General features: G+C 46.0%; 1 protein-coding gene across 14 annotated transcripts in view; it reads right to left on the bottom strand.

Moving 5' to 3' along the window:
• LOC311429702 (rho GTPase-activating protein 8-like) overlaps positions 1-21920 on the bottom strand; it is a 144127-nt gene extending 122207 nt beyond the window's left edge. For 2 of the 14 annotated variants that reach the window (XR_014688356.1, XM_084505849.1), the window contains exon 1: positions 5256-5473. Coding sequence is in view for 5 of the 14 variants with exons in the window: in XM_084505849.1 (XP_084361975.1) it covers positions 5256-5409 (154 nt within the window). In the remaining 9 variants the exon portion in view is untranslated. Of the gene's footprint in view, positions 1-4460; positions 4613-5255; positions 5483-21765 lie in introns of those variants that run through there. The other 12 variants (XM_084505851.1, XM_084505845.1, XM_084505842.1 and 9 more) reach the window with 11 other exon arrangements.
• Positions 21921-25060: the final 3140 nt, after the last annotated feature.

The raw sequence follows: 25060 nt of genomic DNA, 5'->3' as shown, positions 1-25060 counted from the left end.
GGAATTGGCTATAAGGCCACACCCAGAGAGCGGTAGACAGTGGCTCTACATCCACGTGGAGGCTGGTGATGAGTGGTGTCCCTCAGGGGTCTGTCTTGGGACCAGTAACAAATACCTTTATCCACGACAAATACAGTGGGATCAGGTGCACTCTCAGAAAGTTTCCAGGTGACACCAAGCTGAGTGGTGTAGTTGATGCAAGCAAAGGAAGGGATGCCATCCAAACGGACTTGGACATGCTTGAGAAGTGGGCCCATGTGAGCCTAAAGGAGGTTCAGCAAGGCCAAGCACAAGGTGCTGCACCTGGGTCAGGACAATCCCAGACATGAGGACAGACTGGGAGAAGAACTCACTGAGAGCAGCCCTGCAGAGAGAACTTGGGGTTTCTGGTGGACCAAAAGCTTGGCATGACCAGCAGTGTGCCTGCAGCCCAGGCCAATTGCCATCTTTCACTGCCTTTTGATTGCTAATTCAGACTTTTCCTTAGAATATGTGAGTGATAGTACTATTTTTTATTTTTTCTTTAAAGAATAAATAAAAGTGTTTACATTTTCCAAATCATTTTTGCTGTATTTATTTTTCCATTAAAATTTTGATACTGTTCACACAGCCTGTTTTTTTAAAAAAGACATTTTTCAAGAAGAAAATATAAATTCTATCTGCAACTTTCACGCCTACACATGCACATATCTGCTTCTTTTTTGTAGTTCTGCTGGACCAATAAAGTCAGGCAATGCGCAGAAAAACTGTCAAATGCAAGTCATTTCTTCTTTCCTTTGAAAGCAAAGGGTGCCCAACCTGTGCAACTTGCCTGACTCATAGGCCAGTCAGATGTGGTTCCCATGATAACACCTGTATCATTACATAGAATCGTAGAATATCCCGAGTTGGAGGGGACCCATAAGGATCATCAAGTCCAACTCCTGGCAACACACAAGTCTACACAAAATTTTAGACCATGTCACTAAGTGCACAGTCCAAACACTTCTTAAATTCAGACAGGCTTGGTGCAGTGACTACTTCCCTGGGGGGCCTGTTCCAGTGTGCAGCTAACCTCTTGATGAAGAACCTCTTCCTGATGTCTAGCCTAAACCTCCCCTGCCTCAGCTTAACACCATTCCCACGGGTCCCATCGTTGGTCACTAAAGAGAATAGATTGGCGCCTTCCCCTCCACTCCCTCTCATGAGGAAGCTGTAGACCGCGATGAGGTCTCCCCTCAGCCTCCTCTTCTCCAGGCTGAACAGGCCCAGTACCATCAGCCGCTCCTCACACATCTTCCCCTCTAGGCCTTTCACCATCTTCATCGCCCTCCTCTGGACACTCTCCAACAGTTTTACATCCTTTTTGTACTGTGGTGTCCAGAACTGCATGCAGTACTCAAGGTGAGGCCACACCAGTGCAGAGTAGAGCGGGACAATCCCTTCCCTTGACCAACTAACAATGCCATCCTTGATGCATCCCAGGATACGGTTGGCCCTCCTGGCTGCCAGGGCACACTGCTGGCTCATAGTCAACTTACTGTCAACCACAACCCCCAGATCCCTCTCTGCAGGGCTGCTGTCCAGCGTCCCATCACCCAGTCTGTACATATAGCCAGGGTTGCCCAGTCCCAGGAGCAGGACCCGGCACTTGCTCTTGTTAAACATCATGCAGCGGGTAATTGCCCAGATCTCTCTGCAAGGCCTTTCCACCCTCATCTGAGTCCACAACTCCTCCAAGTTTAGTGTTATCAGCAAATTTGCTCAAAACATCTTCTAGTACTACATCCAAATTGTTTATAAAAACATTGAAATGAAATAAAATTAAATTTATGAAAGCAGCATAGTACCAACATCTGCTCTGATCATCCAGCAACAGTGTAAATTTAAAACACAGCATGAACTCAGTGACCTTCTGACTATTGGCAAGAAAGGGGTTGGGGTGCAGGGGGGGGAAGAGAAGGAGAAAATTAATTTAAAGAACATTTTTTGGGGAAGGGAGTGTGCTTTGGTCTGAGCTTTTGGGTAGACCTGTGCGGTGTCAAGAGTTGGACTTGATGATCCTTAAGGGTCCCTTCCAACTCAGGATATTCTATGATTCTATGAAGAGGACTGGCCCTAAAATGGAGCGTTGGGGGACCCCACTGGTGACCATCTACCATCCTGATGTGGCCCCATTAACCACAACCCTTTGAGCCCTGCCCGTCAGCCAATTGCTCACCCATCATATGATGTTTTTGTTTAGCTGTATGCTGGATATTTTGTCTAGTAGGATCCTATGGGAAACTGTGTCAAAAGCTTTGCTGAAGTCCAAAAAGATCACATCAGCTGGTTTCCCTTGGTCGACTAGATGGGTGATCTTATGATAAAAGGAAATCAAATTTGTTAAACAGGACCTACCCCTCATGAACCCATGCTGGCTAGGACCAATGACTGCATTGTCCCCTAGGTTCAATAACTTCAAGGACAATCTTCTTCATAATTTTACCAGGCACTGACATGAGACTGACAGGCCTGTAACTGCTAGGGTCTTCTTTCTTGCCCTTCTTGAAAAGTGTGGAGGCTGGCAACAAATCTGAAACCCCAACTTTGAACATAGTGAGCAGCAGGCCACCTAGACTCCTTCATTTCCACCTCTCAGAGCTACATCTGTAGCCATAGCAACATTTTGGACAATCACTTGTATGGTCTGGAGGGCAACAATCCTTATCTTAGAGTTATAATGGTCTGTTAAATGCCACAAAAATATGAAGCATTGGTAATTCTAATCAAAAATCAATTTTAAATAAAATTGGATTTCTAATTTCAATGAGTATTAAATAATGACTGTTCAATTATAGCTGAATTTCAAACTTAAACCAATCCAGTCAGCACAGCATAAACACCTACAGCTATTCTACACACAAACACTTTACACCAAGGTCAGTTTTGACTCTGAACAATTTCCCTTTAAAAAAAAAGAAAAAAAAGCATTAATTTAAAGCTGATACCCACATGAACATACAGAACACTCATTCAGCTGAGTTAAAGAATGATTTCATGGCTCTATCCATATTCTTACAGTAAAGCTTAAAATTTAATAAGTACAAAAATATTGTTTATGCATTTCCCCAGCTGTACTACTATTAAGCATCTATTCAAACCAGAATACCTTTAAAAATCCAGTTTACATCTCACCATGGTTATTTACTTTTTGAATTCCTGCTCTAACAATGAAGAAACCAACACAAGGAAGTCACCTTCATTTCACATAATACACTTAGTTCCACTTAGTATGACTGCATATTTTTGTCTGAAGCCATCGAAACAGCAACTAATTTGTGTAAAAGCAACTTTATTTTAAAAGTTATTTTGTCACAGAATCATTGTAGCCTTTCTTAGATGCATTCAAAACCCTCTTCAGCAAACTGCTAAATTTGAGGCTAAAATGGCATGCTGTTTTAGACAACATATATGGCATGCTTGTCAATAACAAGCATGCAGCAAAATCACACATAGATCCCAGAACACCTCACAAAAGCAGAGGTCACTCCTCAAAAGTAGTGAGGCCCTTACCTTCAAAGGCCCTGGCTGCTGCTCCAGAAGGAGCCTTCACTCCTGTACCCAGCCACCTAGGCTGGACTTGCAAAGGGGAAAGACCAGACAAAAAGCAGTTTAGTGATCATTCAGCGCAGGGACTGAGTAACAGGCAAAAAGCTCATCTGTGTTAAAAAAGAAAAACTGCCAACATCCCAGCAAGGCCATCATTACAACACAGAGAACAGGGGACTCCTGTCTGTGCACCTGGTCACATTTGTGGGAAGGGGAAAGGTATCTCCTTGGAAATGGGCTTCTTTCTCAGATTGAGATGAGCTGTTTAGTTGCAGTGCAAGCACGTAAAGAAGGGCTTAAACTCTTTTGCCACTGTTGGAGATTTTCAGCCTCTTCGTGGACAACTTCTACCAGGGTGTGTTTCCAAGGGGGGCAGGAAGGAAGGAATTGCAGGAATGCTGGTGGCAACTCACCCACAGCATCAGTTCCAGAACACTCTCCTGGGCTACCATGGCCCACCTGAGGTTAAACCTGTATCAACAAAACCCTGCTCTGCCTCCTACCTGGAAAACTTGCTGTGCAATAACAAGGTCACAGGATCATTGCTCAGACATCTGGAAAGGTCAGAATGAAATATTCATGTGCAACATGAATTCAGCCCCCTTCACGTTTCACAGAAAAGCCAGATGCAACATATACAAAAAGAGTGCTGAAAAATTAAACTAATAATAAATACATATTATAGTAGCAATGAAGAGGAATTCATTTTTCAAAGGACTGGTAACAAAGAGGAGGAAAGAAGCCCTAAAAGAACAATATATGAGTATATAGCTAAAGACATTCTTTATGAGATTTTATGGCTTCTAGTTACAGTGTTAAATTTCTACACCCTCAGTTTGTCATGTCCAGACAACCACACAACGTTTACTGTAATCTTTACCCCTGCTTACCCTGTGTATTGCGAGATCTTATACCCAAACATGAGCTCCAATTCTCCAACAGCTCTTCCACACAGAAGCTTTTGGTCCTTCCATGAAGTCAGGGGGCATGACCACAAGAGCACAAATTCACCCACCCACCATTGAACCGGAAAAATGACATTGCATGAACATAGAAAATCCTCCTGGGCTGAGTCATAACCCTGTGTAAACAGCTACAAGGCTCAGTTCTGTGACTGAGGAGCAAGCACAGCTGTAAGCCAACAGCCTCATATAAAGCCTGCGACTGTTGACCCCATCCATCATTATGAACTTTGAATCCTATTGTTGTGGGATATTGTAGAAATGGACGCATCCCACAGAACGAGCACATTCATGCTCCCAGTTGGTCATACTGGAAGCTAAAAGCTTCTTTAGCTTCCAAACAGTCATCTTGCCCCGCACAAAAACCTCTTGTGTGTCCTCGCGGGGCACACCAAACACTGCACAGGGGAACAGCAAGGCTGCCTCCCTAGCATACACACACAAGGAAGAAAGGCTGGCAGAGAACCCCAGCCCGACCAGCGGGTCGCTGCACCTTCCGACGGGGCACCTCTCGCCCAAAGGCCAGCACCACCGCAGAGGCTGGCTGGAAAGCGAACCCTATCCATCCTCCTTCCCTCCGCCCTGGGCAGCCCAAGCCGCTTTCTCCCTCCCTTCTTCGGCAGGCAACCTCTGGGGCCCCAGGGGCAGGGGCCGGACGGGGGCCGCTCCCTCCCGCTGCCCCCAGGTGGCGGCGGCCGGCGGGGCCCGGCGGCTCTGACATACCTGGCGGGGGCACGACGGGCGGGCGCCGCAGGTCCTCCTGCCGGCCAGCAGCAGGCCTCGGGGCCGGCCTCACCTGTGGGCGGCCGGAGGAGGGGCGAAGGCCGAGGGCAGGGCGCCTCCGGCCGCCGGGAGGAAGCGCGGGGGCGTCCGCCATCGAAAGAGACCGAGACTGAGACAGAGGGGAAGGGAGGGAAGGGAGAGAAGGGAGGGTAAGGAGGGGAGAGAGAAAGATAGGGGTTGCCCCTCGGGCTCGGCTTGGGGCTGCGAGGGGCATGGCAAAGCCCCGGGGCCTTTCGGTTTCTGTTCCTGCTGAGGGTTGCTGGAGGCAGCAGGAGCTGAGGCTGGGCTTGCTGTGACCCCAGGGTCCCTCAGCGTCCCTCCTGCATGCTCGTGGGTCTGGGGGTAACCGAGTATCAGAGTAGTCGGTATCCGAGTTAGTTGGATTTCCAGAGGGGAGGAGGAAAATAAAACCATATGCAGAAGGAAGATATGGAAAATAATCACATTTTACTGCCTCTTTACTACTGGGGGGGAATCGGTTATCAAGTGTTTGAGCAGCACCATCTGAGTGCAGCAGGGAGCAGTGAACATATTGACGTAGAGCTCAGGGGGGATCGGACCTGTGTGAGTCGCTCCAGCGATCTGCGGAGGAAAAGTCAAAAATGCAGCCCCTTGCTGCAAGGCCCGCATGTGCCGAGGGGCTCTGCGAGTGTGCAGTGGCACTGCTCCATCTGTCTGGAGAACAAACAGGAGACATCTGCCCAGAGGAATTTTCCAGTTTGTATACGAAAGACCGACATTCATCATTTTCACATAGCTTTTTTTCCAAAGTGTATGACACCAGTAACTCCTCTAGGCTACCCAAGTGGATGTAGTCCCAAAACAGGTAGGATAGGGTACAAAGTACCATCGGCATCCTAATTAAATGCTCTAGGTTGATCTGTCCCACACTTTCACCTGGATTATGCCATTTTCTAACTACTCCCTCAGACTGATGCTGGGAAACAGTCATTGCCAACAAGAGGCGGGGGGGGGAGTAAGAAGTAAGCTAAATCACTGGAAGGAGGGAAAAAAAAAAAAGGGGGCATGAAAAAAGGCACAAAGACATCACTGAGTCACTAACTGCCGGCTGCTTCCACAGATCCAGGAAAATACTGCTGGATTCCCCTTTTCTCTGACTACTGCTGCTGGCTGCTGTCAGAGATGGGAATGCCAGCTCTGACCAGAACGACTGCTTGTATGGCTCTAGCATGTTGCTTGTGCCACCTTTTCCAAACAAAAAGCAGCTCGCTGTGGATTCCCTTCTGCCTCTGACTGATGCAGTTTCTTTTCTGTCTTCTGTCTGTGTGGAGAAGCCTCCTCCTTACTTTATTAGAATTAATAAGTATTTTTGCTAAGTGCATGACTTTGTATTTCTTCCATTAAATTGCATGTCATTTCTTTCTCCAGTCAACAGACTCATACAATTCCTTCCATGAGGTATTCCAGTCCTTTTCTTTTGTAACAGCAGGTCTTAGCTTGATGTCATCAGCAAATTTCATTAGCACACTCATGTTTTCTGTGCCAAGGTCACCAATAAAAGTTTACCTAAGATTAGTTCTGAGATCAGTCCCTATGGAACTGCATTAGTAACCGCCTTCCATCCAGAGTTTCCCTTTCAGCACATGCTATTATCCTTACTTTTCATGCCTTACATTCATCCACATCTCTCCATCTTAATATTTTCTCGCATGGCATCCTCTCAAATGTTTTATTAAAGTCCAGACAGATTTTATCTACCGTATTTTCATTGTTTGAAAAAATGATTTATCAGAGAAAGATGCTGGCTTAGTATGGTATATTCTATTCTTGGTGAAGCTCTGCTGCATTTTAACTAGTTTTGCATTTACCTCCACATCTTTAATTAGATTTTCATTCAGCATTTGTTTTAAAGCTTTGTGTACTAATGAGATCAGTTAAAAGAGCCTGTAGTTGCTTGGATCACTTCATTTTCTCACCAAATCCCCCCTGAAGTCTCTGGACTTTTCAGAGTCTTTCCTGAGCTGTTGTTGCTACTAGGTCTGACCTGAAATTAAAGCACAGCAGGCCTATGATTGATTTTGGACTTACTCCTCAGGCTGAAAAAGCCAATTTATTTATGTATGTATGTATGTATGTATTTATTAATTTATTTATTTTACTTCAAAGCCTGCCTCAAAGGTTTCTTCTGAAAAACTGTGCATTCAGATTGCCTAGTTCCCAGATTTACTTACAATCATGCCTTCATGATTTTGTTAGGAATGTTTTAACAATTCGTGTCCACAAAGAACAGTCCTGTCTGCCTCTGGGCCCTGCACTGGCAATTTAATTCTTGAACCACAGATGCAGTGTGTCCCAGTCTCCCCCTCATTCTAGTCAATTTATCAAGTCTTCAGAAAATACTCCTCAAATTTATGAACCTGTTTGCTTTTGTTATTCCAGACTTCTATTTCTAACAGTTACAGCCTTTTTTCTGTCTTCTTTGAGATTAATTTAACACTGCTATAGGTCTGACTGTCCCTGTGAATGGCTGGTGAAGAATGTTTTAATTACTCGTGAAGTGTCAATAAGAAAGCTATTTGTGTTTGTATGAAGTCTTTGATGTCTGGGGGTTTCAGAACAACTGATAACAACTAGTGACTGTTATGGGATACTATGCAAGCCTCTGATATCTGGCCAGGTGGCCAAGAGATTAAGAAGAAGAAAAAAGAAGCTGAAGGACGGCTAGGAGACAAGACCTGCAGGGAATGTTCTATAAACTTGATATGGTGCCAAAGGAGTACAAAGGGGAAGGAGGAGAAAAAAACTTGGAGAGGAAGACTACGAGCCTTCAGCATGAAAGACCCCTAGAGACCCCCAGAGGGACCACCGGAGACTGATGTGCATGCTCCAGTAGGAGGGACTGGACCCTGGAAGCTAATTATAATAACCTGTTTTTTTTTTAGAAGTAGTAATGAATATGTATTAGTCTAGGAGCATAAAAATCAGCTACTTGATGTAACTGGTGTGCGTCCTGGTGGAGCGGAGACTCCCAGTGCACCCAGTGCTGTTTGCTTACCTCTATTCTTTTAATGAATCCTATTTTTTTTATTTAATCCTATTTTGAAGATTGAGCCATTTCTAACAATTTTATGCATGCAACCTGAATGCTCTGACATTGCTTTGTATGTTTCAAATGCATTGTTTTATACTTGTATTTTTCCTATTTTAACATTGTGTCTGCTACCACAAAAGAACAGCTAAGAACACTGCTTCCAGTTTTCTCTTTATTAACACTTTTACTCAATGGATTTAGAATAAACCTTATTATTTTAAAACAAAATCATTTTGCTTGTGCAATTGCAGACAACTGCCATCTCAAAATGAGATGTAGAAGTGAAGTTCATGGGTGAGAGGTTGTCCTATAGATGAGAGCTATTTTGCTTATGTTAGTCTGGTCTAAAAGAGATCTCTTTCTGTGGACTTTGCCACCTTCTTAATTAGCTACCAATTTATATGAGTCTCCAACTGCCTTCTTCCAGATGGTAATGACTATGGTGAGGTCATTCCTGGGAGTGGCATTTAATTCCTCAGAGCAGTAGTACCAATGGGAAGAGAGGAAGGCAAGTCCAAATTTTTGGTTGGTCTACTGTACTTCTATATCCTTCACTGGGCATGAAACTCTCCTTGATTGTACCTTAGCCCTTCTGTGTCTTTCTGCATGTTTCAATAAACAGGTTGGTTAGAAAGAACTTTAGATGGAAACCTGTCTATCACCCTAAGCTCAATTTGTAGAGAAGAGGTTATCTAGAAATTTTGAAGAGTGGGAACTTCGACTCACTGAGATCTCCTGCACAGCAAAGTTCAAATTAGGGCAGCGATAACTGCAAGGACTGGATCGCCACTTGCCGAGGCGATCGGCTCCGGGGCAGACGCGTTCTGCAGCGGAGCGGGGGATCGGGCCAGGCAGGGCTAATTTTTTCCGGCATCGAGCCTACTTGAGGGAGCTGCCAGGACCCGGCAGCCCTCGTGAGGGAGGCTGACGAGGCGAAGGCGGAGCCAGCAGCGCCCCCTCCCCAGGCGTTCAGAAGCTGCCCCTAGGGAGCGCGGCGAACAGGGCGGGCAAACAGGGCGTGGCGCGTCAGAAGGGAGTGGCGCGGCAGTTCGCGCAGGCAGGGCGCGCAGGAAGGGCAGAGCGCTCCCCCTACACACAAACAACACCTCGTTAACAACAGCCGTAACTAGGCGATAATGGTCGCCACCAGGCACGGCGCGCTCTCCAGAAAGTCGGTACACACGCAGACCGACTACCCGTTAAAAAATGCCGCAGTTCAGGTCACCGGATGCAAGGAGTGTCTGAGCCTGTTGCTGCCATCGGCGGGAGGCAGAGAAACTGTGTGCGTGAGGTGCGAGCAGGTGGATGATCTGGTCCGCATGGTGGCGGAGCTCAAGGAGGAGGTGGAGAGGTTGAGGGCCATCAGGGAGTGTGAGCGGGAGATAGACTTCTGGAGTAACTCCCTGCAGGGCCTCAAGGGGAGGTGCCGAGGTGAGACTCCTCAAATGGGGGCGGACCCCCTGCCCTGTCCCCGTCGGGCAGAGGGAGGGGATCTGGGAGCTGAGGAGGAATGGAAACAGGTCCCTGCTCGACATCGCAGGCGATGCCCTCCCCTTCCGGCCCCACCTTCCCAGGTGCCCTTACGCAACAGGTTTGAGGCCCTAGAGATTGAGAGGCCGGTGTGTGAGGAAGAGGTAGCAAATGTTCCCAGGAGGATGCCTGGGGCGAGGAGGTCAACTCCGCGCCTCAGGACTGCCTCCATCAAGAAAGACAGGAGGGTTATTGTTGTTGGTGACTCGATTCTTAGGGGAACAGAGGGCCCTATTTGTCGGCCTGACCCTACCCGTAGGGAAGTCTGCTGTCTCCCTGGGGCCAGGGTCAGGGACGTTGCCAGGAAGCTTTCTAACCTGGTATGCCCCTCTATTACCCCCTTTTGATAGTCCAGGCGGGCAGTGATAACATCAAAGAGAGAAGCCTGAAGGCTATCAAAAGGGACTTTAGGGGACTGGGTCGGTTAGTGGATGGAGCGGGAGTGCAGGTGGTGTTTTCGTCCATCCCTATGGTGGCAGGGAGGGGTTCAGAGAGGACACGGAAAGCCCACCTGTTAAACACGTGGCTCCGGGACTGGTGCCAACGCAGAAATCTTGGGTTTTTTGATCATGGGGCACTTTACTCAGCACCTGGCCTGATGGCCGCAGACGGGTCCCTATCTTTTAGGGGAAAAAGGATCCTGGGCCAGGAACTGGCAGGGCTCATTGAGAGGGCTTTAAACTAGGTAGGAAGGGGGATGGGGCTGAGGCTAGGATTGTTGGGGCTGTGCCAGGGGGAACAATGGCAAGGCCGGAGGATAAGGCAATGGCCCAGCTGAAGTGCATCTACACCAACGCACGCAGCATGGGTAACAAACAGGAGGAGCTGGAAGCCATCGTGCGGCAGGCAGGCTACGACTTGGTTGCCATCACGGAGACGTGGTGGGACCAGTCTCATGACTGGAGTGCTGCAATGCCTGGCTATAAGCTCTATAGAAGGGACAGGCAGCATAGAAGGGGTGGTGGTGTGGCTCTCTATATTAGAGAGTCTTTCGAGGTTGTAGAACTCGAGGTTGGGAATGACAAGGTCGAGTCCCTTTGGGTTAGGATCGGCAGGGACAACAAGGCTAGTGTCCTGGTTGGGGTCTGCTATAGACCGCCGAACCAGGATGAGGAGACAGATGAGGAATTCTACAGGCAGCTGACAGAGGTTGCAAAATCTTCAGCGCTTGTACTCGTGGGGGACTTCAACTTCCCTGACATATCCTGGAAGCACAACACAGCCCTGAGAAAGCAGTCTAGGAGGTTTCTGGAGAGCGTGGAAGATAGCTTCCTGACGCAGCTGGTTAGTGAACCTACCAGGGGTGGTGCCCCGATAGACCTTCTCTTCACAAACAGAGAAGGACTGGTGGAGGACGTGATCGTCGGGAGCTGTCTTGGGCAGAGTGACCACGCAATGGTGGAGTTCACTATTCTTGGCGAGGCCAGGAAGGGGACCAGTAAAACCGCTGTATTGGACTTTCGGAGGGCTGACTTTGAGCTGCTCAGGACACTGGTTGGTGGAGTCCCTTGGGAGGTGGTTCTGAAGGGCAGAGGGGTCCAGGAAGGCTGGGCACTCTTCAAGAGGGAAGTCTTAATGGCGCAGGAACGGTCTGTCCCCACGTGCCCAAAGACGAGCTGGCGGGGAAGAAGACCGGCCTGGCTCAACAGAGAATTGTGGCTTGATCTTAGGAGGAAAAAGAGGGTTTATAAGCTTTGGAAAAGTGGGCAAGCCACTAAGGAGGACTTTAAAGAAGTAGCAAGGCTGTGCAGGGACAAAATTAGGAAGGCCAAAGCTCATCTGGAGATCAATCTGGCTACTGCCGTTAAAGATAACAAAAAACGTTTCTATAAATACATCAACACAAAAAGGAGGACTAAGGAGAATCTCCATCCTTTACTGGATGCAGGGGGAAACTTAGTTACAAGAGATGAGGAAAAGGCAGAGGTGCTCAATGCCTTCTTTGCCTCAGTCTTTAGCGGCAATACCGGATGTTCTCTGGATACTCAGTACCCTGAGCTGGTGGAAGGGGATGGGGAGCAGGATGTGGCCCTCATTATCCATGAAGAACTGGTTGGTGACCTGCTACGGCACTTAGATGTGCACGAGTCGATGGGGCCGGATGGGATCTACCCAAGGGTACTGAGGGAACTGGCAGAGGAGCTGGCCAAGCCACTATCCATCATTTATCAACAGTCCTGGCTATCGGGGGAGGTCCCAATCGACTGGCGGCTAGCAAACGTGACGCCCATCTACAAGAAGGGCCGGAGGGCAGACCCGGGGAACTACAGGCCTGTCAGTTTGACCTCAGTGCCAGGAAAGCTCATGGAGCAGATCCTCCTGAGAGTCATCATGCAGCACTTGCAGGGGAAGCAGGCGATCAGGCCCAGTCAGCATGGCTTTATGAAAGGCAGGTCATGCCTGACGAACCTGATCTCCTTCTATGACAGAGTGACGCGCTGGGTGGATGAGGGAAAGGCTGTGGATGTGGTCTACCTTGACTTCAGCAAGGCTTTTGACACCGTCTCCCACAGCATTCTCCTCAAGAAACTGGCTGCTCTTGGCTTGGACTGGCGCACACTTCGTTGGGTTAGAAACTGGCTGGATAGCCGGGCCCAAAGAGTCGTGGTGAATGGAGCCAAGTCCAGTTGGAGGCCAGTCACTACTGGCGTCCCCCAGGGCTCGGTGCTGGGGCCGGTCCTCTTTAATATCTTCATCGATGATCTGGACGAGGGCATCGAGTGCACCCTCAGTAAGTTCGCAGATGACACCAAGTTAGGTGCGTGTGTCGATCTGCTTGAGGGTAGGAAAGCTCTGCAGGAGGATCTGGATAGGCTGCACCGATGGGCTGAGGTCAACTGCATGAAGTTCAACAAGGCCAAGTGCCGGGTCCTGCACCTGGGGCGCAATAACCCCAAGCAGAGCTACAGGCTGGGAGAGGAATGGTTGGAGAGCTGCCAGGCAGAGAAGGACCTGGGAGTGATGGTGGATAGTCGGCTGAATATGAGCCAGCAGTGTGCTCAGGTGGCCAAGAAGGCCAACGGCATCCTGGCTTGTATCAGGAACAGTGTGACCAGCAGGGCTAGGGAGGTGATCGTCCCCCTGTACTCAGCTCTGGTGAGGCCGCACCTCGAGTACTGTGTTCAGTTTTGGGCCCCTCGCTACAAGAAGGACATCGAGGTGCTTGAGCGGGTGCAGAGAAGGGCGACGAAGCTGGTGAGGGGCCTGGAGAACAAGTCCTACGAGGAGCGGCTGAGGGAGCTGGGCTTGTTCAGCCTGGAGAAGAGGAGGCTCAGGGGTGACCTTATCGCTCTTTTTAGGTACCTCAAGGGAGGCTGTAGCGAGGTGGGGTTTGGCCTGTTCTCCCACGTGCCTGGTGACAGGACGAGGGGGAATGGGCTTAAGGTGAGCCAGGGGAGTTTTAGGTTAGATGTTAGGAAGAACTTCTTTACAGAAAGGGTTGTGAGGCACTGGAACAGGCTGCCCAGGGAAGTGGTGGAGTCACCATCCCTGGAAGTCTTCAAAAGACGTTTAGATGTAGAGCTTAGGGATATGGTTTAGTGGAGGGCTGTTAGCGTTAGGTCAGAGGTTGGACTCGATGACCTTGAGGTCTCTTCCAACCTAGAAAATTCTGTGATTCTGTGACTGTAGAATTGTCACTGGAAGACTTTGGTCTCAGCTGCTCATCATCTTATGTTGGCTGAATGCCCACATAAGGTGTATACCACTGGTGGTGTTTTAACTGCATTGGTAGATGATCAATATTCCAGGATCGTAGCTAGGATTGAAAGCTAAGTATTAAGTATAGACTACAGTTTCAACACAGAAAGCAATTTTGACTGATAAAATAGTGTAGTAATATCAGGCTATGTGTTTTTACTTTGTAAAAGATGGCCTGTTTTTTAATCTCAAAATGCAACAGGTTTACATCATGGGTCTCTAAGATACGTTTCAGCACTGAGGGCAGCTGACTTTATGGGAACTGGAGAAAAGATCAACAAAAACAGCAAAATCATGTTTTCAAGTAATGCTGTGGCATGTTTACCAGGCTAATGCTTACCAGGCTAAGCTTATTAAGTTATGCAGTCTTTTTTCTTCATAATAAGAGAATATGATACGGGTGAGTGTACCCAATCTGACTCTCAAATGTGTGTATATCCTATCCTTTCATTTTATATGAACAAGAACAAAATATGTTATTTGTCATCTACAAATCTGTAATTTATATACAGTTTCACTTAAGGAATGTAATTCACTATTGTTACACTTTGCTTTAAAAAAGTTGCAAATGAGAGCCTTCTAACACAAAAATTACTTAATATGGGTTACTGTGTTCCTTATTATTAGGGTTATTTATGATGTATATTGTAAGTTACCACAATGAATGCAACATAAATACACAAATTCAGTATTCAGCAGTGTTCTTTGAATGAATCTGTAATTTCTAAAATGGCAGTGAAGTACTACAGTATGGGTAATAAAGCAAAAACATAATTTAAAACACAAGAAGAAATTCCTGTTATACCACTTAGAGTAAAAATAATATACATGTCAGTAAAAAAGAACCGCTTGTTTTCTGGTTTTGTTTCTTTAATACTTCCCTCCTTCATGTAGCTTGCATTGCTGCAGAACAGAACAGAATAAAGGAAGAAAGCTGTGATTCGAAAGCAAGATTTAAGTGACTGAAGAGCTGTCTGAATTTTGTTTTTCCTCTCCATTTGCTTTCACACATGTTTATGAACTCACAGTTGGATTTCCTCAAACAGGAAATTCCACAGTAATTAGCATTAGTGAGCTATGGTAATAGCAGTCCGGTGAATCCACAGGCTCTTTTCAGTCACTCCCTTTTAAAGGAAATAAATGCTGATATGGGCCAAATCCTCTGTTGCTGGGTTAATATTACCACATTATGCAGCAAAACCATTTACTCTGGCAAATAGCGTGTGTGCTTTTTTGAAAGAAGTTAATTAGGATGCATAGATTAACTGAAAGAGTAGTACTTTATGACCCACAAGTACCTCTAAACCACTGCTGCACAAATATGTTTGTTGCTTTAGACGATAAATGTAATTTATCTGGTAATTCCTTGAGGGCAGAGATAAATAAGGAATGAATGAGAAAGACGACAGGTATGGATTTTTCTGAGAGATACCTTCTGCAACCAAAGAATTCAGTAAGAAGCACATTGGTCCACCTCTCAGTGTGTACCATGTGTTCAAAAAGTTGCACACTTCTTGGTAGGAAAACATGACAAAATCTGTCCCTTGTGAAGGCATAAAAGATCTGGTCTTCAACCAAAGAGAGAGATTTAAACCCCTTTCCAAGTTTTTTAACAACTAATGAATAATCTTGGAACCAAGTTCTTTTTATCAATTTCTTCAGCTTTTGTCCAGAAGCCTATTCATGAATCTTTCTACCTCATATTTAACACTTTCCTAAATTATGCATTAGGTGATGACTTGCACTCTGCTTTTTGACATGCATTCATTAACTGGAATTTGTCCCCAAGTTATGGAACATAAAGAGCTGGCTTATGTCAGGTCATGAACGGCTTGGATCTGAATTTCTACCAAAAGCTTTGTATCAGTTTTCATCAAGTTTCCTCTCTCACAAATTAGATGTGCAACTGTGACCTGAGTCTCTGTATAGAAGGACACTATCATAATCAGAACAGGATTTAGATAAGAGTTCTTCCCAAAACAGTTTCCAATGCAAATAAAACAGCAAACTGTAGAATCAGTACATATAGCAGTAGATTTTTATTAATTCATTAACAATTCCAATAAAATAGATGCCTACATCATCAAAGTCATGTAAACAGAGCTCAATCACCATATGGAACTAGACCACTAGATAATGGACAACAAAGCAAGGCAATTTCATTCATGTTTCATATGGCTTCTGTTGACTTCTATCTATTACACTGAAACCTCCATGTAGGCTATTATGGAGTATCATCTGCTTTTTGAAATGGCTGAATGAAATTAGGAATCCATGTGTACTCTCAGTGGAACAAAAATTCAGAAGGAATGTAAAAAGAACTTAAATTGGCACTTATGTGTGTATATATATATATATACATATATATATATCATACATATATCAGTACTGTGCTTGCTTGAACCCTATTATTTTTTCTCCTATTTGATGAAGATGGCGGGTAAACTGAATCTTACTCCATTTCCAGGACAGTCCTGTTAAAATGCCCTTTCATAAGCCAAACTAAGAAAAGAGGTCCTTTTGTTATAGCAGGACTATTGCAGTAACAAGCCTTAGGAGAGAAACACAAAGGCTACAGCAGCAAATACAAGCAAAGGTATCTATTTACACATTCCTTTATCTGAACCATTCCAAGTGCACAGTACAAATGGACATAGATTCTTATTCCATAGTCAGAAGGATAGAAAGACATAGACATTTTGAGGAATTCACTTGTGAGGAACTCTTGTGAAATTACTGTTCTGCAAAGCCCGATGCTTTTCCTGCTTTCAGTGTGAACACATACATCATCTGGAGCTAATAATTAACAGATTGGATTTTTCAGACAGGTATGCTAAGTACACCTTTTGAAAATCAAATGGTCCTTGCAGAGTGAATTGCCAATGCAATGTAAGTGCCTTCCCAAGTGACACAGGGGTACAATTACAGCACAGTAGCTTTCAGGTCCGAGTCTCACTGAGTAGGGGGAATTGATGAGGAGATAGCAGAAAGAATAGCCTTCCATCTAGTGGAAGCATTATTTTTAACAGCTGATTCACAACTGTGCAATCTTAACAGTGAGTTTTATCTGATAACCACTACTTGCAGAGCCCCATGCTACCGTTTATCACAGCATCTAGCTGCAGATTGGGATGCTGCACTGATACAGGGTTCAGCCTCAAAGCACTTTCTCTCCTTTCGCATGCACAAAACTCTTATTAAGCAGTCAATGTGCAAGATAAAATTATTTCAGAAATGAGGTTGGGGGAGCGTGATGTTGCCTTTATTTTTTTTCTTCCTTAATAGGACGGTAACTTGAATAGCGATACCTGTTTGAACTTTGGGCCCCACATGTAATTCGTTTTGACTCAAATCTGGTGCCTCTCTTATGGCCAAGTCACGTGGGTAGTGTTGGTTGTTTCCTCAGAGATCTTGTAAATCTGAAGCATGTACCTTCGAAGGATGAGCTCCACCTGGCTATGCACAAAGAAGAAAATTGATCTACACCGTAAAGCATGCATCATTGGTCTTTTTCCTGTCTCCCATCAATGATAGTCTTCTGAATAAAAGACAGCAGAGGACTTGCATGCTTCATTTCCCTGACCAGATTTACATACCACAGCAGCACCCTAGCAGGTGCTGAGGTTCTGAAGTTCACAGAAGCATTAAGTCATTATTCAAATGAAAAGCTGCTTTTACCTATTAACATATTTTCATCAACAACAAAAAATCATGATGCTGATATGAGGGGAGATATGTCTATTCTTATTTATATGGTAATTGAATAGTCAGGGAGTTGGCCTGTTATTTTCCTGAGACATGGTATGTGTCAATTAAAACTATGTTGCGCTACTGTTCTAATGGAACCTGGCACCATTAAGAAATCTTTTCTTCTTCATACGATGTGATGGGGAGAGAAGCATTGAAAGTCAACCAATTTACGCAACCTACTTTGTAATATGATTGCTGGCTTTTGCCTTTCTACAGACAAAGCAGAATTAATAATTCTTCTCTTTAACAAGTGACAAGAAAATTATTTCTGTCTATCAAGCCCATCCTAAATAGGAGCAAGAATATTGCTTCCCCTCCCATAAATTTGCATATTTAGAGTGTTCTTAGTAAAATCTGGTGCGTTATAATTCAATGGCTCATATTGTTTGTCAATCAGGCTTCTTTCAAGAGTGAAAACATTTTAAAAAGCCAGCATACAACTGCAATTCCCTTTCGTCGAAGCAGCACATGCTGTAAAACATGGTGCAAAAAACTCAGGCTTCATTTCGATGGGCAGAATTCCACTGAAGCTGATGGTGCTGTGTTTAGGCTGAACTGGGTCCAAAATGTCCACTAAACTTCCCTGCAAATGCATCATTAACAGCGATAATGGTCAGTACTAAAGAGACACCCTGAGAACACATACCTTATTCTTGTAAAAGAATCGTTTTAATAGCCTAGGTTCATCACTCAGGCTGGAGCTACTGCTTAGTGTTCAAGCCAGGGGATCCATTCCTCACTGTTTTATGCCTACCTGGCTTTCTATTCATGCAGATTCTCCAGGGCCTCACCAAAAAGAAAACAAAAAGACAACGTAGGATTATTAGCATTTTTTGCTGAACATGCTGTTGTGGTTTAACCCTGCGGGCAGCTAAACACCACACAGCGGTTCGCTGACCCTTCCCCCTCCCTCTCTGGGATGGGGGAGAGAAACGGGAAAACGAAGCCTGTGAGTTGAGATAAACACAGTTTATTGAGACAGAAAAATAATAACAACAACAATAACAACAACAATAACAACAACAATAACAACAACAATAACAACAACAATAACAACAACAATAACAACAACAATAACAACAACAATAACAACAACAATAACAACAACAACAACAACAACAACAACAACAACAACAGCAGTGATAGTGCTACTAATAATAATGTGTACAAAACAAGTGATGCACAATGCACTTGCTCACCACACACCGACCGATGCCCAGCCTATCCCCGAGCAGCCGGCCTCCCCACCCCAGCTACCCACCCCTATATATTGTTCAGCATGACGCCATATGGTATGGAATACCCCTTTGGCCAGTTTGGGTCAGCTGTCCTGAGTCTGTCCCCTCCCAGCTTCTGCTGCACCCTCAGCCTGCCCACTGTCAGGACAGAGAGAGAAGCTGAAATGTCCTTGGCTTGGTGTAAGCACTGCTCTGCAACAATTAAAGCATCAGCATGTTATCAGCACTCCTCTCATCCTAAGCCAAAACATAGCGCCCTACCAGCTACTAGGAGGAAAATGAACTCTGTCCTAACTGAAACCAGGACACATGCTTACACACATGGCACTAGTTTCTGACCTACGCAGCCTTAGCCTGAAAAGAGAGGAGTTGAGGTGCAGAAAGGAAAACTATAGTCCTCTCATGAATTTCACAGGTCAAAACCATCACTTAGAAGGGGTCTGATGGAGGAGTTGTAGGAAAAAAAACAAAAACAAAACACAACACAAAACACAAACAACTCTGAAGAAATTACTAGAAGGTGAATTGTCTAAATTTCAAGGTATGGTGCTAAGGCATCAAATGTAATACAAAAGGACAAAGCTCAGATTCACAAGCTGCCCAATGCCCCTGAACTCCACTCTTCATGAGTTGCCAGCTTCTCATGAGGAAGGCACATCAGAGCACAATGCGGATTTCACCCACAGAGATTCAACAAATCATGTTTAATTATTATTATTATTATTTTTTTTATTAAAAAGAAACTTGTTCTTAAGACAGGAAGTATTCATAAACCAATGGAATGTATGTACTTACAGCTAAATAGTGTGTGTGTTGGCCAAAGCACTGGCAGACTGCTTTATAACTTTTGTATTTTGTAGCTGTGGAACTGAGATAATGAGGAACTTGAGTGTGTGACTGATAAGCAGTTTGACTAGCATCCAACAGCGCCAGAAACAAGGACCAAGGAAAAGCTATGCTGGACACTGTGTCTCTGTAGGATGAGCAGGATGAGCAGTACGACAGAGGAGGAAGTCTCCCAGTGTATCTGTGGATTGATTTAAAGCACCAGAGTGTTTAAATAACTCTGGTCTTAGCTGAATGCATGATGAATAGGGTTCATGTAGTATATTGCATATGGATGAGGTAAGTAGCCAATTAATAATTGCATGTAGTAGCTGGTACTACTGGTATTGCTAGCATTATTTGTAGTTACAATAGCAAGTACATGCCCTAGCTAAATTCAAAAGCTTATGGTGTTTTATACTTTATATATACCTAACAAGCAAAATTGTGTCTCCAGAAAATGACACCTAACATCTTGACAACACCAGAAAAATGCAAGGCTTTAGTTATATTGATATACCCACTGTTGTGCAACTATTTCTAGAAGTGGATGCTGATGCAAATAGGAATAAGGTGTTCTTCCCAGACCCTGCCATTTTCATCACAGAAAGACCAGGATTTCCAAAAAAGTATTTAGGGTTGTTAAAAAGATATGATCAAATAGAGCTTTAGACCAGATTCATGTATTGTCCTTGTACATATTCAAGAACCCTAGAGGCAGTCATATGTACTAAAAGGAGAAAGTTCAGATTTAAGCAAGATGAGATAAAAATCAAACACAATAAGGAAGAAACGTTGCACACATTTACACTGGGAGTGGAGATTTTCCAAAGTACAGGACTGAAAATTTTATAACATGTAAATGTTTAAATTGCAATCTGTCAAAGGGCAAATGAGCATCATGCATTATTCTTGGAAACATTAATTTCAAGTTGCACAGTATTACAGAATGATCCCACTTTCAAAAGTCAGAGTTTTTGATAATTAAAAACAAAACAAAAACAAACAAACAAAACATGAAAGGCATTTCATTGCATCCATTTAATCATAGTCTAAAGATACCAGTCTGGGAAAAAAATAATAAGGAAAAGCCAAATGTAAGAGAAAAATCTGAGTTAAAAATTAGGAAAAAGGAATAAAATATGAGTTAAAAAATAATCATGAAAAAATAGGAAATTGTAGCTGGGGGGATGCAGTGTTCCCTTCCCTTCAGCTATGAAGGCAAATACATTTGTTATATGCCCCTTCAGAAAGGTAGAGGCCATGTGCAAAGACAAGGCTGGGACTCAGTGCAGAGCTGATTAACTGGAGAGAACCTGCTGAGGGTGAATGCTCAAGAATGCCTGCAAGTGGAGCAATGAGGCTGCAGGAATCCAGTGGCTAACTGTGGGCTCTGCTGAAGCTTTATATGGCTGAGAATTATTTTTATGACCAAAGACCTCGGGGAAGGAAGGGTTTTCTGGACCAGAACAATGACTGAAGCTACAAAGCCTGTCAGAGTAGTACTGATTCGTGGAAGAACTCTACAACTCAAAGCAAATGAGTCATAAAGTAGGTATGTGGTTTATTTTAGAGCCGGGCACATGCGGGATAGCTCCCAAAGGCATGAGTGCCCTAACACGGCAACTTGCTTTGGTTATATGCAGTAAAGAGTTACATATGCATTAAGTTTCCCAATACACCTATACATATTCATAACCTATCTCTGCTTTGTATTAAAATTAGCTCAAGGAAGTAATTTCCATAAACTCCTCCCATCTGCACCTGCATAGTGCCTTCTGGTGGTGATCATCAGGGGATCACGGGAATGAAGGTTGATAACTCTTCTTCATCACCACTTGTTGCCTTTGTACAGACATAACCGCTCCTTGTCTCTTGTCCAAACCACAAGGTTGGTCTCAGCTGGTTTTTGAGACAGGTTCCCCATTTTGTCAGGAAACATCCTCTGTGAGGGGCCTCAAGACTCCTTGTTTCAGTTAATTTGCACAGCAGTAAGCAAAGGCACTCAACAGTATCTATTTTAATGCGATTAAGCGAGCCCCTGTTCTTCCATTCCTCACTTCAGTAAGTACAATTGTTTTATTTAGAAATCATCATTGCGATTAAGCAAGCCCCCATTCTTCTATCCCTGGCTTCAGTATAGGGGTAATACTTTATTCACATAAAAGTTTGAAAAATCAGGAGAGAATGGCTGGGAGATGGAGAAGACAAAACAATGCTATATAAGGACTGAATGTTGGAAACGAGTTGTTTATAATTTATTTCATGGACCTTTACATTTTTCATGCATATTTTCTCTCTAAGCCCTTGCCTGCACTCCCAGAAATCTTTCAAGACGGTAGAAAATAAAACCTACCCCATTTTCACTTGCCGAGGCGATCGGCTCCGGGGCAGACGCGTTCTGCAGCGGAGCGGGATACCGGGACAGGGAGAGCTTTTCCTCGGCATCGAGGCCACTCGAGGCAGCCGAGGGAACTGCCAGGGCCCGGCAGCCCGCGCGAGGGAGGCTGACGAGGCGTAGGCGGAGCCGGCAGCGCCCCCTCCGCGGCCGTTCAGAAGTCGCCCCTGGGGGGCGCGGCGACCTGAACGGGCAAACAGGGCGGGGCGTGGTAGTTAGTGCAGGCAGGGCGAGCAGGGAGGGCAGAGCGATCCCCCCGCCCATAAGAACAACTCCTCTAACGGCTGTCATCCACTAGCTAGGGCGTAATGGTCTACACTAGGCAGAGAGCTCTCCCTAGGAAGTCTGTAACCACCCAGACTGACTGCCCGCTCAGCAATGCGGCAGTTCAGGTCTCTGGATGCAGGGAGTGCCTGAGCCTGTTGCTGCCCTCTGAGGGCGGCAGAGACACCGTGCGTGTGAGGTGTGAGCAGGTGGATGACCTGGTCCGCCTGGTGGCAGGGCTCAGGGAGGAGGCGGAGAGGTTGAGGGCCATCAGTGAGTGTGAGTGGGAGATAGACTAGTGAAGTGACTCCCTGCAGGGCCTGAAGGAGAGGTACTGGAGTGAGACACCCCAAATGGGGGTGGGCCCCCTGCCCTGTCGCAGTCGGGCAGAGGGGAGGGGACCTGGGCGTTGAGGAGGAATGGAGACGCTGCAGGCGATACCCCCCCCCCACCCCCCCCGCACTGGCCCTCCCTTCCCAAGTGCCCTTACATAATAAATTTGAGGCCCTGGAGCTTGAGAGAGCAATGGGTAAGGTTGGGGTAGGAAGTCTGCCCAGGAGGATGCCTAGGGCAAGGAATTTGACTCCACACCTCAAGACTGCCTCCACCAAGAAAGACAGAAGGGTAATCACTGTAGGTGACTCCCTTCTCAGGGGAACAGAGGGCCCTATTTATCAGCCTGACCCTACCCGTACGGAAATCTGCTGCCTCCCTGGGGTCAGGGTCAGGGACATTGCCAGAAAGCTTCCCAACCTGCTTTGCCCCTCTGACTGTTACCCTCTTTCGATAGTCCAGGCTGGCAGTGATAACATTGAAGAGAGAAGCCTGAAGGCTATCAAACGGGGCTTTAGGGGACTGGAATGGTTAGTGGATGGGGTGGGAGTACAGGTGGTGTTCTTGTCCCTCCCTACAGTGGCAGGGAGGGGTACAGAGAGGACACAGAAAGCCCACCTGATAAACACATGGCTCAGAGGCTGGTGCCAACACAGAATTTTTCTTGGTTTTTTTTTTTTTTTTTTTTTTTTTTGACCATGGGGCACTTTACTCGGCACCTGGCCTGATAGCCACAGACGGGTCCCTATCACTAAGGGGAAAATGGATCCTAGCCCAGGAGCTGGCAGGGCTCATTGAGAGGGCTTTAAACTAGGTAAGAAGGGGGATGGGGCTGAAATAAGGCTTGTTGGAGGTGTGCCAGGGGGAATAATGACTAGGCCAGAGGAGAAGGCAGTGGCCCAACTGAAGTGCATCTACACTAATGCATGCAGAATGGGTAACAAAGAAGAGGAGCTGGAAGCCATCGTGCGGCAGGCAGGCTATGACTTGGTTGCCATCACGGAAACATGGTGGGACCACTCTCGTGACTGGAGTGCTGCAATGACTGGCTATAGGCTCTTCAGAAGGGACAGGCAGCATAGAAGGGGTGGTGGTGTGGCTCTCTATATCAGAGAGAGTTTTGATGTCGCAGAACTTGAGGCTGGGAATGATAAGGTTGAGTCCCTATGGGTTAGGATCAGCAGGAAGGCCAACCAGGCAAGCATCCTGGTGGGGATCTGTTATAGCCCACTGAATTAGGATGAGGAGACAGATGAGGAATTCTAAAGGCAGCTGACAGAAGTTGCGAAATTGTCAGCACTTGGTCTTGTGGGGACTTCAACTTCCCAGACATATCCTGGAAGCACAACACAGCCCAGAGAAAGCAGTCTAGGAGGTTTCTGGAGAGCGTGGAAGATAGCTTCGTGACGCAGCTGGTTAGTGAGCCTACCAGGGGAGGTGTCCCGCTAGACCTTCTGCTCACATGTGTTGGTCAGGAGCTGTTTTGGGCAGAGTGACCACAAAATGGTAGAAAGTTCTTGGCAAAGTCAGGAGGGGGATCAGTAAAACCGCAGTCTTGGACTTCCAGAGGGCAGAGCTGTTCAGGACACTGGTTGGCAGAGTCCCTTGGGAGGTGGTTCTGAAGGGCAGAGGAGTCCAGGAAGGCTGGGCACTCTTTAGGAAGGAAATCTTAATGGCTCAGGAGCAGTCTGTCCCTATGTGCCCAAAGATGAGCTGCCGTGGAAGAAGACCCGCCTGGCTGAACAGAGAATTGTGGCTTGAGCTTAGGAGAAAAAAGAGGGTTTATAATCTTTGGAAAAGAGGGTGGGCCACTCAGGAGGACTATAAGGATGTTGTGAGGCTGTGCAGGGACAAAATAAGAAAGGCCAAAGCTCATCTGGAGCTCAATCTGGCTACTGCCGTTAAAGACAACAAAAAATGTTTTTACAAATACATCAACGCAAAACGGAGGACAAAGGAGAATCTCCATCCTTTACTGGATGTGGGGGAGAACTTAGTTACAAAAGATGAGGAAAAGGCGGAGGTGCTTAATGCTTTCTTTGCCTCAGTCTCTAGCAGCAAAACCAGTTGCTCTCTGGGTACCCAGTACCCTGAACTGGTGGAAGGGGATGGGGAGCGGAATGTCGCCCTCATAATCCATGAGGAAATGGTAGGTGACCTGCTACGGCACTTGGATGTATGCAAGTCAATGGGGCCAGATGGGATCCACCCAAGGATACTGAGAGAACTGGCAGAGGAGCTGGCCAAGCCGCTTACCATCATTTATCAGCAGTCCTGGCTATCAGGGGAGGTCCCAGTCGACTGGTGTCTAGCAAATGTGACACCCATCTACAAGAAGGGCCGGAGGGCAGACCCGGGGAACTACAGGCCTGTCAGTTTGACCTCAGTGTCAGGGAAGCTCATAGAGCAGATTACCTTGAGTGTCATCATGTGGCACTTACAGGGCAAGCAGGTGATCAGGCCCAGTCAGCGTGGGTTTATGGAAGGCAGATCCTGCTTGATGAACCTGATCTCCTTCTATGACAAAGTGACGCACTTGGTGGATGAGGGAAAGGCTGTGGATGTAGTCTACCTTGACTTCAGCAAGGCTTTTGACACCATTCCCCACAACATTCTCCTCAAGAAACTGGCTGCTCGTGGCTTGGACTGGTGTACA

The sequence above is a fragment of the Aythya ferina genome (genome assembly GCF_964211825.1).
Source record: "Aythya ferina genome assembly, chromosome: 1".
In the NCBI taxonomy this organism is placed as follows: domain Eukaryota; kingdom Metazoa; phylum Chordata; class Aves; order Anseriformes; family Anatidae; genus Aythya; species Aythya ferina.
Note: the sequence above shows the minus strand (reverse complement) of the source record. Positions and strands in the feature narration are given on the sequence as shown.